This window comes from Phyllostomus discolor, chromosome 2, assembly GCF_004126475.2.
Source record: "Phyllostomus discolor isolate MPI-MPIP mPhyDis1 chromosome 2, mPhyDis1.pri.v3, whole genome shotgun sequence".
In the NCBI taxonomy this organism is placed as follows: Eukaryota; Metazoa; Chordata; class Mammalia; order Chiroptera; family Phyllostomidae; genus Phyllostomus; species Phyllostomus discolor.
The window spans coordinates 182,361,039-182,374,689 of NC_040904.2; the positions used below are offsets into that span (position 1 = coordinate 182,361,039).

Genomic DNA, 13,651 nt, shown 5'->3' on the forward strand with positions numbered 1-13,651 from the left:
TTAACCTGTAGATGGCTCAAGGCTAAACATTGGTTTGTTTGTTTCTGATTAGTGACAAATGTACAACAATACATGGATTAAATAATTTGCAGCAAATTGGCATTTTATAATTTTTATTTTTCTTCTAAACATATGCATTTTGTCATTTTTTATAACATAAAAGAAATTTCTATTCAATATTTAAAAGTCTTTATCTTGTTTTCTATAGATTTGATTGAAGTTAGTGTATTTGGTGATTAAAAAGGTTATGTAGTCAAATATTTAATAATTCACATATAAGTGTTTGAGATAAGGAAATAAAATTATAATAATTATTAAGTGAGCCAAATGAAATTGGATTATTTTTTAAGTAGAGAGTGCTTATTGCCATTGCCTTATATTGCTAATCATGAGAAAACTTTTGATAATTTTTAAAAAATAATCTAGAATTCTGTAACAATGCTTAATAGCTCTTCTCTTTATAAAAGTGACTTTGTATTCACCAGTTATGAAAGTTCCCCTAACTAGTTTTCCTTCAGCTTGTCAGACTCATAATTAATTCTTTATTTTCCTAAGTAGAATACTATGGGATGAGTTTAATTAAATTTAATAATCTTCATATCTGTATATATATCAAGCATATTATTGTCTTAAGCCTTTAGCAAGTGTGGATTAATTTTTAAATAATACAATATAATATAAACATCAGAATTTTTAGCTGGCAGATGCATTTATTTAGGTAAGTTTGGGCTTTAGAGCCCAGCTATGAGGTTACTCATATGAAACAATCTTGTTATTCATAGGAGTTTTGTGAATCTTCATCCAGTAACAGACGTTTTAACATTGGAATAAGTTATAACAACTTACACTTTTTAGTAAAACAGTAAGAGAAGAAAGTAGTAAAAAAGGAATAAAACTGAATTCTGAATCATTATAAGATGGAATTTTACTATCATGAACTATTTGTAAATGCACACCTTTGGTGTTTGTCACCCTTGATTAGGAAACAAAACAAATGGGCACTATAAAGTTAGTTTCATTGCCTCCTTCAGTTACATTGTTCAAGCACTGCTGAAATATCCTGTGTCCGACCAATAAAGAAGCACTTATTCTTTCAGGTACTGACAAGAATTAAATTTTCTTTTTGATTTGTTCCTTATCACTCTTTAACTTCTGTTTCTTTTCTTTTAATTTCTACCCATTCTGTGAAGAACCCTGTACCTCTTTATTTTTTCTTCTTCTTTAATTCTTCCCTCTATTTTCTGACTCTTTGGTTGTTTGAACTAGTCTGGGGAAAGCTATTTGGTAAGAGCAGAGATGCGAGCAAATGGGAGGGCAAACAGGTGGTGTACAAGTTAAAAGTGATGCTATCCTTCTCAGAGAAAAGGAAAAGTTATGAACTACATGACTTCATTGCAGAGAACATCTCAAAATCCAAAAACATGTGATAAACACAAGATAGCACACGAGGAACAGCCTTGGCAAAACTCTTAGTGACTACATTTTTAATAAAAATAGTTTTAAATGTAGTTTAAACCTTTGTAATATTTATTACATTTTTTAATCTAAATTCAAGTTGTATTTGAGGACAAAAGAACAAATTTCTTCCTAAGTAGCTATAGCTCAAAAATTACTTCTATTTTTAGACTTCAGTGTTATGGTAAGTTTTGTTTATAAATACCAGCTGAAATAAGGGTCTACTCTGGTGAAAAGTATAGTAAGTTTTAAAAGGGAGTCTAGTCTTATTTATTATTCTCTGTTACCTGTTTTTGTATTCATATGAAATCTGTGTTTCTACTTCCATTTATAGTATATGCCAGGATCCAATGGACTTGTTGATGCCTCTAAATAACAGTATAATGAATGAAGTCATTGTATGTGGGAAGCAACAGGGAGAGAAGTATAGAGATTGGCATATTCTATATCAGAAATTGATGGCAAAGAGGATTTAGAGAAAAGAGAAGAAAAATGTTAAGACCACAAATCAATTTTCTATTTAAAAAGCTTCTGAACATTATATATGACAGATTTGGTTATAAAATATACATGGAGTGTTTGCAGGGTAAACACAAAGCTGTCTCTGAAGTTGTAGGAAAATGAAGAGAGTCAAAACATGTTATAAAGAAAAATAACAAACTATAAGATATGAATAACAATTGAAATTCATAGTTAAAGGTAATGATTTTTTCTTTCATAGAATGGTATGCTAAGTTTGTATAATTCTATGTCAATAAATCACAGAAAGTATTGGTTGTTTCATTCATTTGAATCAAAACCTGTTCATTTATTCTAAATGTCTACGTTGATGTTCCATATTGGACAGGTAACATGCTATTGTGAAAATATCTTTGATAAACAGTAGCATTTCATTCCTTGTCTTGATGAGCCTTCTGTCAACACTAACCAGAAAAGTAAATGTAAATGTCCTGAGGAAATGGCCCCACTGCCACAAAAACTTGAGACACATAAGTTCTAGAAAAACAGTATAACCTTTTCATATGAAAGATTGCCCATTTTTAATTTATTTTGTAATATCCCATATTCATTTTTAAAGTTTTCCATTATGCTTTAAAATTTAAAATGAGAAAGAAACCATTAAAGACACGTATTTAGGAGAGCGAATAATGACTTATAAATTAAATAAATGCCATGATCCAGCGTTTTAAAAGTTCATACTCAGAATGTTTAGTTTTCCAGAATTGTTCAGAGAATATTTAAGCTGCTTCGCTTATCACTTTGATTTCTCTCTATCTGTCTTGTTTGCTCAATCCTTTTTACACACTGGTCTCCCAAACTAGGACGGACTGCGACACTCAGATTATCCTCTCCTCTGCTTTATTTTCTACTTATTTTTCCCTGGGAGAGATGACAACTCTGCTCTTCACTGCTATCTATGATAGTGCTAAGACCAAGTACTGTAACGATGAAAGGTATTTAACCACTTTATGACTCAGTTTTCTCTTTTAAGAATAAAAACACTGACCCAGAGCATATGGAACTAGTCGATGAGCAATCATTTCAGTTATAGGTTAGCTCTCTACTCGTGTATGAAAGACTTCGTAGCCTTGGTTCCTTCCACAGAAGTCCTGCATTTTCTGATCATGCGCAATTTCTATTTTTTAACCCTGCATTCAACAAAGGTTTACTTCTAAACTGAATTTCTTATTTCCTTACAAATTAGTCTTTCTTTCTAATTCATATATTTATCTCCATAGCAGTATTCTCTAATTTATACATTCAAGCCATCTCTTTATCTTTGAAATATCTCACTGCATTGTTCTCCATCTATGCTTCCCACCCTAAACCTTCTATCACTTACTAATTTCTAAGGAATTTTCTTTCTAAAATACAAACCATCACCAATTCCTTATTGCCTTTAGTACCAATTTCTAATTTTTGTTTCGACATTCAAACCTGATAGGATTTAACAAAAATCATGATCATGTGCTCACCACCTTTCCTTCTTAGTTGCATTTACTCATCTGAGAATCTACTTCTTTAACCAAGCTCTCCTGCTCACTAACCCGTAGCTTTCTATGTATTTTTTGTTTGCTGTTGTCATTTCTCCTCTCTGTAATTTTCTCCTCTTCTCTCTCTATTGACCTCTAATCCATCTTTTATCACCCTGTTGAATTCTCGTAATTTGTAGTATTCTCTTATCATTTTAGCAAGATGGTGTCTCTATTATAGTACTAATATTTATAAAAAGTAATTTACCTTAAAATACTCTTCATTGATTTCATAATTATGTTGCTATTTAAAGGCACAAGGTAGTCTTCCAGTAAATTTTCTTTCATTATTTATTTTCCATTAATGAATGAATGGGTAAGTGGGTATATTTCTATCTATTTTCATCTAAACTGTACTGCTGTGAGGGTAAAGCAGAGGGTCTTCATATCTAAATTGTCTGTTTCCTCATAACACAAAGTAATTTACCCAGCACAAAGTAAACACTCATTTAATTCATTCATTTATTTATAGAAAAGTACAGTGAGTGGCCAACCATGTGCTAGGAATTGTGCTGCCATATAATTAACTGTATCTCATTCAGCATAGAGGATTACACTATTTAGGGATAAAATACAGAGCAATGGGAAAGACCTTTATCATGTAGTCAGTTATAAACCTAGCATTAATCTTAGAAAGACCAGGTGAGGTGGTAAAAAATAGACCTGTACTTACTAAAATCATATTAAATACAAGACATTTTAAGTGTCATTGTAAATTTAAGAAATTAAAATATAACATCCTTGTTTTCCAAGTACTTGTGTTTAATTTTAGATACTGTATATACTAATAAGTAGAGAAGGAAAAACAAACTATTGAATAAATGTCACAGGTTACACTGAGGTTCAGTTTTTCATTGTGCAATAAGAAGAGTTGGTATAGCTTGAGGTGGGGCGAAGTCACTTCGACTGCTGTGACTGCAGTCTCTACACTCACTTTGTAGAGCAGCGAGATTTGTTCTTTATAGTTTTTCCCCAATTTTTATACAAAACTGCAAACCTTAAAAGAAACACTAACATGCCAAAAGAATAACCAGTAGAAGGCATTGCTTGCTAGTACTTTATCTCTGAATTAACCAGTTAAAGTTTTTAAAAAACTAGAGAAAGAAACTTTAAAGATAAACTTGTATAAAAGAAAAGCAATTATTATTCTGAGTCTTCCATTTTATGTCTGTTTCATATATCAATTCTTAGACTTCGTGCCTGCCACTTTCCAGAATAATTAGAGCAAAGAACATATCCTCAGCAGATAGAGTTTGGTTTAAAGTAATAGTAGATGATTCCTCAATATAGGTCTATTAATAATTACTTATGCAGCATTTTTACAGTTACTTCACTTTTATAGTGTTTTGCCACTTTAGAAAGAACTATAAGATTTTTTATAATACCTTAAAAATATAATTAAATATGGTTTACCAATTCACTTCCATGGAAACTATTTTGTAAAAAGCCTCTGGAATCGGTAAGCTACATTTCCTTTTTTTCTGACAATATAAAAACATTGTCTATACTTGTCCTGTAAGACTAGATTGTACCCCTAGTCATGGAGAATAGTGAGGGAGTTGCTGGTTTTGTTTAGTAACTGTCATGTAATAGATATTTATTTAAGCATTACTCTTTTCAGAAACGATTCTAAGTACTGGGTAAGTAGCTGTGAACCAAAATGAAATCTACCCTCTTGTATCTTATAGTGGTAGGGACAGATAATAAACGAAGAAATAAACATGACAACTTTCAGGTAATGATAAGTGCGGTGAACAAAGTAGAGAGTATAGAGCAATAGAGGGAGGAGGTGCTGGTTCAGGGGGAATAAGCATGGGAGACCTTACTGGGGAATGATGGTGAGAAAGCCAAATACAGTGAGGAACGGGCAAGTGCGTATCTGAGGTAGGAGGATTTCAGATTGGAAAAAAATACCAACCTAGAAAGATACGTTTGAGTGAGTGGTATATTCGTTTCCGGGTGCCGTTGTAACAAGCTATCACAAGTTTAATGACTTTAACAATACAAACAGTTCAGGAGCTCAGAAGTCTTACAGTCAAGGTGTTGGCAGGGCTCATGCCCAGAGGCTCTCGGAAAGAAATCTGTTCCATTGCCTTTTCTAGCTTCTGGAGGCCACCTGCATCCTTTGGTGAATGGCCCCATCATCTATTTTCACAGCAAGCCTCTCAGTATCTTTAGATGTCTCTGACTATGACCCTCCTGCTTTGCCCTCTTGTAAAGACCTCTGTGATTGCTGTGGGCCTACCTAGAATATCCAGAATAATCTCCTCATCGCAAGATACTTAAACTGATCACATCTGCAAAAAGTCTCTTTTTGCCTTGTAAAGTAACACATTCACAGGCTTCAGGGATTAGGATTCGGGCATCTTGGGCGAGGGACATTATTCTGAGTGAGGCAAACATGATTTACAAACTTGACTGTGCATTAGAAAGACCTGAAAGCTTTAAAAAATTCTGATAACCCTGTGTGCACTCAAAGACCAATAAGAGAATGTCAAGGAGTATGACCCAAACAACTGTGTTTTTTAAACATCTCCACGTAAGTCCAGTGTGCAGCCAAGGTTTAAAACCACTGGTTTGGTTTTCTGTTGCAGCCCCATACCCTTTACCCTACTCCTCAGTTTGCTACCTAGGTCTAAATATGGTTGAGCACATCCTGGTTAGAGAGCGATTAGTGTGCACACAGAGAGCATGTAGCCAACAGCAGAGGACGCCAGTAATTTTAAAATTACTTTCACATATGGACCAGAGTAGCCTGATTATGTAGATTGCTACAGGGACAAGTAAAGGAAAAGCACCTCCTTGTAAAAGCCAGTTACCCCTTGTAAGGGAGCCATTTCTTATCTATGCCATTTAGGCAACTTAGCAACTGTAGGAATGTTGGGACTAAAGGTGGGATTTTGTCCATATTCCTCAATTTCCCCCCCTTTTAAAGTAAACTCGAAACAAATTTATAGTGTGCTTTCTAAAATGTTGTCTGCGTCTTTGCTTTTTTCAGTACTTCCTACGTGCAATTCCCTCTTCATTTATGTCAGAGTTTCCAATTTGTCCTCTCTTTCCTCAAAACCCAAACTGGTCAACCATTCCCTGAAGCATTCTAGGCTGCTTGAGCCTTCAGGAAGCTCTCAGGTTGTTGGCCGTAATGTCATCTTACCCTTAACTGGAACTGCTTTTCATTATTTTTCTCCTTTTATTTAAAATCCTGTCAATAGGTTCATAAACTTGTTAAAATAGAGAGCCTGAATTACATGTTTTAATTCTCAGTAGATAAATGTCTTGTTCATAGGCAGTGATCAGTAAATTGTTGATGATTTGAAATTCCCTTTTGCCCTGGAATTAAACAAGAGTTCTTTCAAGATTTTCTTGTCCATACACAAAACTTAGTTGAAGGATTACTATTGTCGTCTTAGCTCCACTAGTTAGTTTCACACTGGGTTATATTTATCTGCCTAATTTCTTTGCCAGTTTCTTTGAAGTCTGAGTTTTGTTCATTGATAAGTGTAGCACCTACTACAGTAATAATATAATCATCTCTGAATTAATATATAAGGGCATACCCCAAATTAGATCCTTAAGTTGTTTCCAGGTACCCTTTCACTGCATCACATCCCAGTAGCTTAAGCTGCAGGAATTGGAACCCTACACATGCCAGATAAAAAATATATGGAAATTTGCTGTGCTTTCTTAACGTTTTTAGAAATGAATGCGGCTTTTCTCCATCCAAAATGAAACCCATTAGTAGAGGAACAAAAATTTAAGAATCTGAAGTTATTGGTAATTTTGTTATCAATATGTCTAGAAGCAGTGTAGATTGATATCTCTGTTAAATATTTTATTTTTTTTAATTAATAGCCTACTATGTAACTATAACTATGGTCATTTTATTGCATTAATTTAAAAAATCTTTAAGAAATCTTTTACCTGAATTGTATAAAAATACTCATAAGTTCAACACATTAAGAAATTATATGTCTCTGAAAATAGAATTAAAATAAATATGAAGTACATCAGGTTTCAGGATCAATTGCCTTCCAGCACCATAATTTCTTCATTTTCAGTGTTTTGGACTTTGTAATTTTTGCTTCATAGAAATATTTACTTATATAAAACTTTATATGTATTTATATAGATATAAATATTTATATAGAATGTTTATCCAGTTGTATATAAAGATAATTTAGGTATTGAAATGACTACAAGTTTTGAGAAGCGTAGTGATATTTGTCTGCCTAATGACTACTTTTGGACTTTCACTTTTCATAGTTATATTATGGATAATTGTATTTATTATGAATAATTTATTATATTTATAATGTAGAAGCCAGCAAAATGGCCATGCCTTCTGAAAGTCATAGAATTGTGTATTAACTGAGAAAAGGCCAGATGACCCAGCTTTCTGCTTTGATCACCTGGAGACTGGCTCTTGCCAATAGCCTGGAGTTTTCAGACAGTAGGAGACTGCGTAAGACTGAGGCAGACACCAGAATACCAACTTAGTAACTCCAGCAAGCATGATAATGCTGCACAAAATGTGAAATCTCCTTGAAGTCGTGCTGCATCTGAAACCAAGAAATCATTAAAAGTTCCCTCATTGACTTGTTCTTATAAATCACAAAGACCTTAAAGTATTTTAAATCTATTCTGTCAGCCCGTTTTTTTTTTCAATATGGGAATCAGAAGTTTGCTTGCAGAGCATGGGAGCAGGACAGCGGAAGTTAAATATCCCCAGTGTCCAGAGTTACTATGTATAATTTAACATATCAATTTGATGTTGCCCATGAGACTAAGATTATTCTACTTCTGTTAACTCCAGCCCCTAATTTCTTTTCTTCATACTTGAATGTGTTTGAAGTAAACCTTGGTGATGAGATGAGAAATAGTTAAGGATACCTGAAACATGTTGGCTCAGTCTACTTCTTTAGACAGTGCTTGCATGGCAGCCACCAACACTTCCTCTTCTTTCTCTGTTCTTCAACCGTTCAAGATCCCTATTGTTAACATATCTTCTTTAACATTTGCCCATACCTTTGGTCAGTTTATTGTCCATTCTGACTGGCCATGGACCAGAGGCTTCTCTATTAGGAGCCTTTGTATTTAATGTTGACTTTTTAGTTTAAGTCCTCGAAGGCAATCCGCTTTCCTAATTTTGGAGTTCTGTGGTTTTGTTGTTGGATGAGGCTGTGTGTCATACTGCAGTGTTAGAATGTGTGCTAAAGTAAATAACAGCTATTGTTTACTGAGCATCTACTCTGTGATAAACGCTCTACAAAAGTCGTTTTCAGAGGGTGCACAGTTCATTCTCAAAAAGCTTTATAAGTAGGTATCACATTTCACTTTAAAGGCGAGCACATTGAGATAGTCTCACTGTTTCTAAGTAGTGGAGTTTTTTAATCCATGTTTGTCTGCTTCCAGAGCTCTTATTTTTTTCCTCCAGTCCTATATTTCTTAATAGAATGTCTTCAGTACTCTGATACTTTTCTTTTGAAACTCTAATGCTAAGAATAGTATTATTCAAGAAAGATTAGAGACATCTCTTTTTTTTGTATTATATTTTAAATATAAAAACCAGTGAAATATATGAAGTGGTATTGCAGTTAGTTAATACCCGACCTCCTACCCCACTCTTCTGGATAAGAATAGATGATTCTGTTAACACTCTTTGTTTGTTGAACAAAACATAGATTTTTCAAGGTTAGATCAAGTTGTGAATAGAGGAGTTTATTTTTTATTAAATTTTTTAACTATAAACATGTCTGTAAAACTTTCAATGAAAGAAAAGGGAAATCTATTTTAAAATATTTGCCACATATTTTTACTTCTGATTACATTTTCAATCAGATGTAGTTACAAAAATACTTAATTTTGTTCAGTTATCTAACTGCATTGTCATATAGGTATTAGCTTACCCAAACAAAATATCCTTATTTGATTTTTTTTTCTCTTTTACTTGGGTATCTGAAGAGTAAATAAGTCTGATGTCATATCTAAATCTGTCATAGAATTGTGGAAATAATACTGAAATATTTTTATTTTCTCACCTCTTAATACTATTCTGCAAATTTGATATTAGAACTAAATGCCTCAATTGTGTGATTTAGAATTGAGGGAAGAAAAATCTCAAATGTTTCAAGATTTACAGTAATTATAAAATTTATTCAATTCTTAAGCTTATTCAATTCTTTAAAAAAATATCAAACTTCTTTGTCTGTCATGTGTTCTGAGGTTTACATGTAACCAGTACCTGTATTTCACAATAATCTTACTTTAAATTAAATGCATTTTTTATAATGAGAATCATTTATTTATTTTGTCTAGTTTTGATGAAACACATTTTAGTTATTTCCCTTCTTTTAACTCCCAACTGTATTTCCTATTCATAGATGTTCTGTTTTCAATAAAGTCTATCAAAGTGTAAAACTAGATGGATATTTTTCTTTTCTTTAAAACGGAATGGTCTTTCATTATGCAGTATTCTTAGGTGAATTCTCTTGTTTAAGGAGCCAGAATACAAGAGAGCGCTATATTAGTGTATTATTCTCCCAACAAACAAGCACTGTTCTGTTGCTACCTGCTTGGCCATTGTTTCTGACTGTGTGTGCTTTGCAGTGGTATTTGGATGGTTTCCTGCTCTCTGCCAGCCCAGAAAGGCATTTCTGTTACAATGGCCCCTAACCACACAATGACGGCATTAAGGATTTATGTGGAGGTTTCATTATTTTCTCCTCTTTTGTTCCTTCCAGGATGTCTTCCAAGCGACCAGCCTCTCCGTATGGGGAAGCAGATGGAGAGGTAGCCATGGTGACAAGCAGACAGAAAGTGGAAGAAGAGGAGAGTGACGGGCTCCCAGCCTTTCACCTTCCCTTGCATGTGAGTTTTCCCAACAAGCCTCACTCTGAGGAATTTCAGCCAGTTTCTCTGCTGACGCAAGAGACTTGTGGCCATAGGACTCCCACTTCTCAGCACAATACAATGGTAGGTTTCTCATGGACTATTGTGCCTACACTCACTTTTTGACCAGTCTAGTCTTCTAATAATAGTTTGGCTTCAGTCCTTTGCTTTACAATTATCATCTATTTAATAGCCATACACAAGATTCACTCCTACCATCTTAGAATTCTTTATAAGTAAATTGATTTCAGTAGGTAGTAAAAGTTATGTTATCTTTTGTTCTTCAAGAATTCTGCTTTTGAGATACTTATGATTTCATTTGAGGGAAAAATATGTAAATATAAGAATGATTTTATGGTAACACACTTAAAATTAGTCAGCAGAAAAGTTCGATGTCATAACATTTCTAATAAAAGCCTCTTCCAGATAGAACTACAACATACTTTGAAGATGTGCACCATAATAAATCTTTTTTTTTCCATTTTTTTCTTTGCCCAGATTGGGCTGCAATATTTGTTAAAGTACTGGCAATGTTACAGAAGTATATGTTTCATAGAGACTATAGTTTTTAATGTGACCACACTATAATTTCTAATTCAGCCCCATTCATGATGTTATTTTGATAATTCAGTAATTCCCTGGTGTATCCTACTCCAGAATTTGAAACTCAGAATAGTTTATCTGGCTTCTCATCCTGGGATCTGGATCACTGGGAAACTGTGGTTTCACAGATGAGAAGAAAGAAGGCAGCATTGCATCTTTGGCTGAAGCTTAGACAGCAGACACACAAATAAGGCGTTTAGGCCCGTCTGAGGAACACAAATACATGGAATCTACTTGTTGGCAAGGTGCAGGGCACTCAGCTGCCAGCAGAGCCACCCTTGCCTTGCCACATGCCTGCGAGGGTGGATGTCACATTTTTGCAACCTCTCCTGCTCTTTACCTTCAGGAATGACAGTGCCATTAATGTGAACCAGATTACACCAACAAAAATGTTTCATCACACATTCTTGTATCTTTAAAGACAGCTCTGATTCTGTTAAGTACTTTTTTTTGCTTTCTCTGAGGAAATTATTATGCATCATAAATGTGCATAGTACTGAGATATGCCCACTTGTTGATGTCATTGCCTAAATACATGTGGAGTTATATCAACAAGGAGAATCAGATGTCCTCTAAGGGCTGTGAAATAAACACTAATCTTTGGTAGTCACATTAGATTTAAATACTCTCATTCAACATTTTAAGCCTTATAGATAAAAGTTTCTATGGAAATTTAACTATGTGCAAGATTTTTCTACCAAGAATAATGTTTTAGATAACACTTATGTAGCACTTACATAGATTTTAAGCATATTACAAATATTAACTCCTTTAATCATCACAGTATTTCAATGAGGTGTTATTAGTAATCCCATTTTACACAGGAAAGAACTGAGGCACAAGGAGGTTAAATAACTTGTTCCAGGTTATGGTTAATAAGTGGGAGAATCAAGGTTTTACCCAGGCAGTCTAGTTTTAGAATCCGTACTTACATACATTATAAGCTCTTCTCAAGAACACAGGCATATTTTATTTGGCAAGTTAAGTCATACTGTCCATAATCTCCCCCTTCTCCCTCTACTACAAGTTCATGTTAGTTGTGTGCAACGATGTGACCTTTTGCCTCCTCTCACAAAGGAGAAACTGGGAAAAGAAAGTGAGAAGATGGTAGTGCACAGTTCGTCAGGGAGGAGAAACTGGACTCTTCATTTGACCTTGCCTCACTGCTCATGCCTTTTTCCTGTCAATATGTTCACCCTTGCTTTTCCTCGGGGAATGCCCGACTGAGAGTGCTTCTCGGTTTGGTTTTCTTGAGGTACTACTGTAAACATAAAGGCAAGTTTGAAGGAGTGGATATAAATAGTTATAATTAGAGAAAACCACAAAGATAAAGGTGAGATTATTTTGCATATACTTGAAGATGGGTATAAGAAAGGCATATTAAATTACATCCTGTAGTTGGTAGGAGGGAATTCTGTGATGCAGGATGCAGTGAACATGAAACCATTCAGTTTGTAATGGAAAATTCAGTTTAACTAAATAAAACTATAAACTGCCTGCTTTGTAGCAAGTTTTTTGTTGAGTACTATGGAAATTGATTCAAATCAGACACAACTCCTTCCCTCAAACAACTTTGTCTAGAGGAGAAGTTTTTAACCAGGGTGTATGGATCTGAAAATGAATGGAGAATTCTGTATGTGCACATGTGTGAGTAGGAATGCGGTGTTCATCAGATTTTCAAGTAGATCTGTAACCCAAATAGGTTAAGATCTGCTGTTCTAGAAGTTAAAACAGTTTGAATACAAATGATTTAACTTCATTTTACTGACATCACAACTGACAGTTTTCTCTTACTGTATGTCTAATTGGTTTCTAAATTTGTTTCTCCCTCAAATGTTTCTTGATTCCACCAGCTTTTCGTCTCTTGAGTAGGCAGTTGGAAGAGTCTCCTATGTCATCTCAAGTTTTCAGCTTCTTTTCTTTCCAGTCTTTCCTTCAACTTCCAAAAGACTTGTTTCCCTGAGAAATGAGTTAGCTTATTTACCCCACTTTGGAATCTACTGTGTCCTTGGTGCTTATGGGATTTAGTGTAAAACCCTTTATTTTAGCATAAAATCCTATACAGACTAGCATCAAATTACGGCTTTCCTGTCTCCTGCCATATCCTGCCGTGGGACCAATGCTCCAGTCATGCTGGACATTTGAAAAGTATTCGTAAACATACCAAGTGACCTCAAATGACACAGCTTTATTCGTTCTACCTGGAGAACCTCTCTCTTTTCATGTTTTACCTTCCTAGGGCATTGTGTATCTCACAGAAGACTAGGGTCAGTAATTGTTTCTTCTAGATGTTTTCATTGACCTCCCAAAGTGGAATGGTTGCTACATAATTCTTTTATCTATGGCGCTTGTTTATAATTTTTACAATGGCCTATATTATAATTTGTGTGTTTACATGTCTACTTTTCCATGCACTTCTTGAAGGCATAGTCATACATATTTGTATTTCTGATATCCAGCATATAATAGATAATTAATTTGTGATTGCTGATTAAATGGCAGAGTTCATATAGATGATTAAATATATGTTTTAGGCAAAGTTGTTCATGGTGAATATGCTGATTTTCTAGAAATTTTAAAACTCAAAAAGAATCTACTAATGTAGTATATTCTAAAAGCAGAAAGTACATTATAATAGCTATGATATAGTCAACTGTTAAGCTTATTAAGAC

General features: G+C 34.1%; 1 protein-coding gene across 9 annotated transcripts in view; it reads left to right on the top strand.

Moving 5' to 3' along the window:
• Window positions 1-13,651, top strand: part of SOX5 (SRY-box transcription factor 5) — a 931,891-nt gene that overhangs the window by 597,200 nt on the left and 321,040 nt on the right. For 7 of the 9 annotated variants that reach the window (XM_036017301.1, XM_036017302.1, XM_028531943.2 and 4 more), the window contains one exon: window positions 10,229-10,460. In XM_036017301.1, the coding sequence (XP_035873194.1) occupies window positions 10,230-10,460 (231 nt within the window). In that variant the 5' untranslated portion in view covers window position 10,229. The remainder of the gene's footprint in view (window positions 1-10,228; window positions 10,461-13,651) is intronic. The other 2 variants (XM_036017305.1, XM_028531945.2) reach the window with 1 other exon arrangement.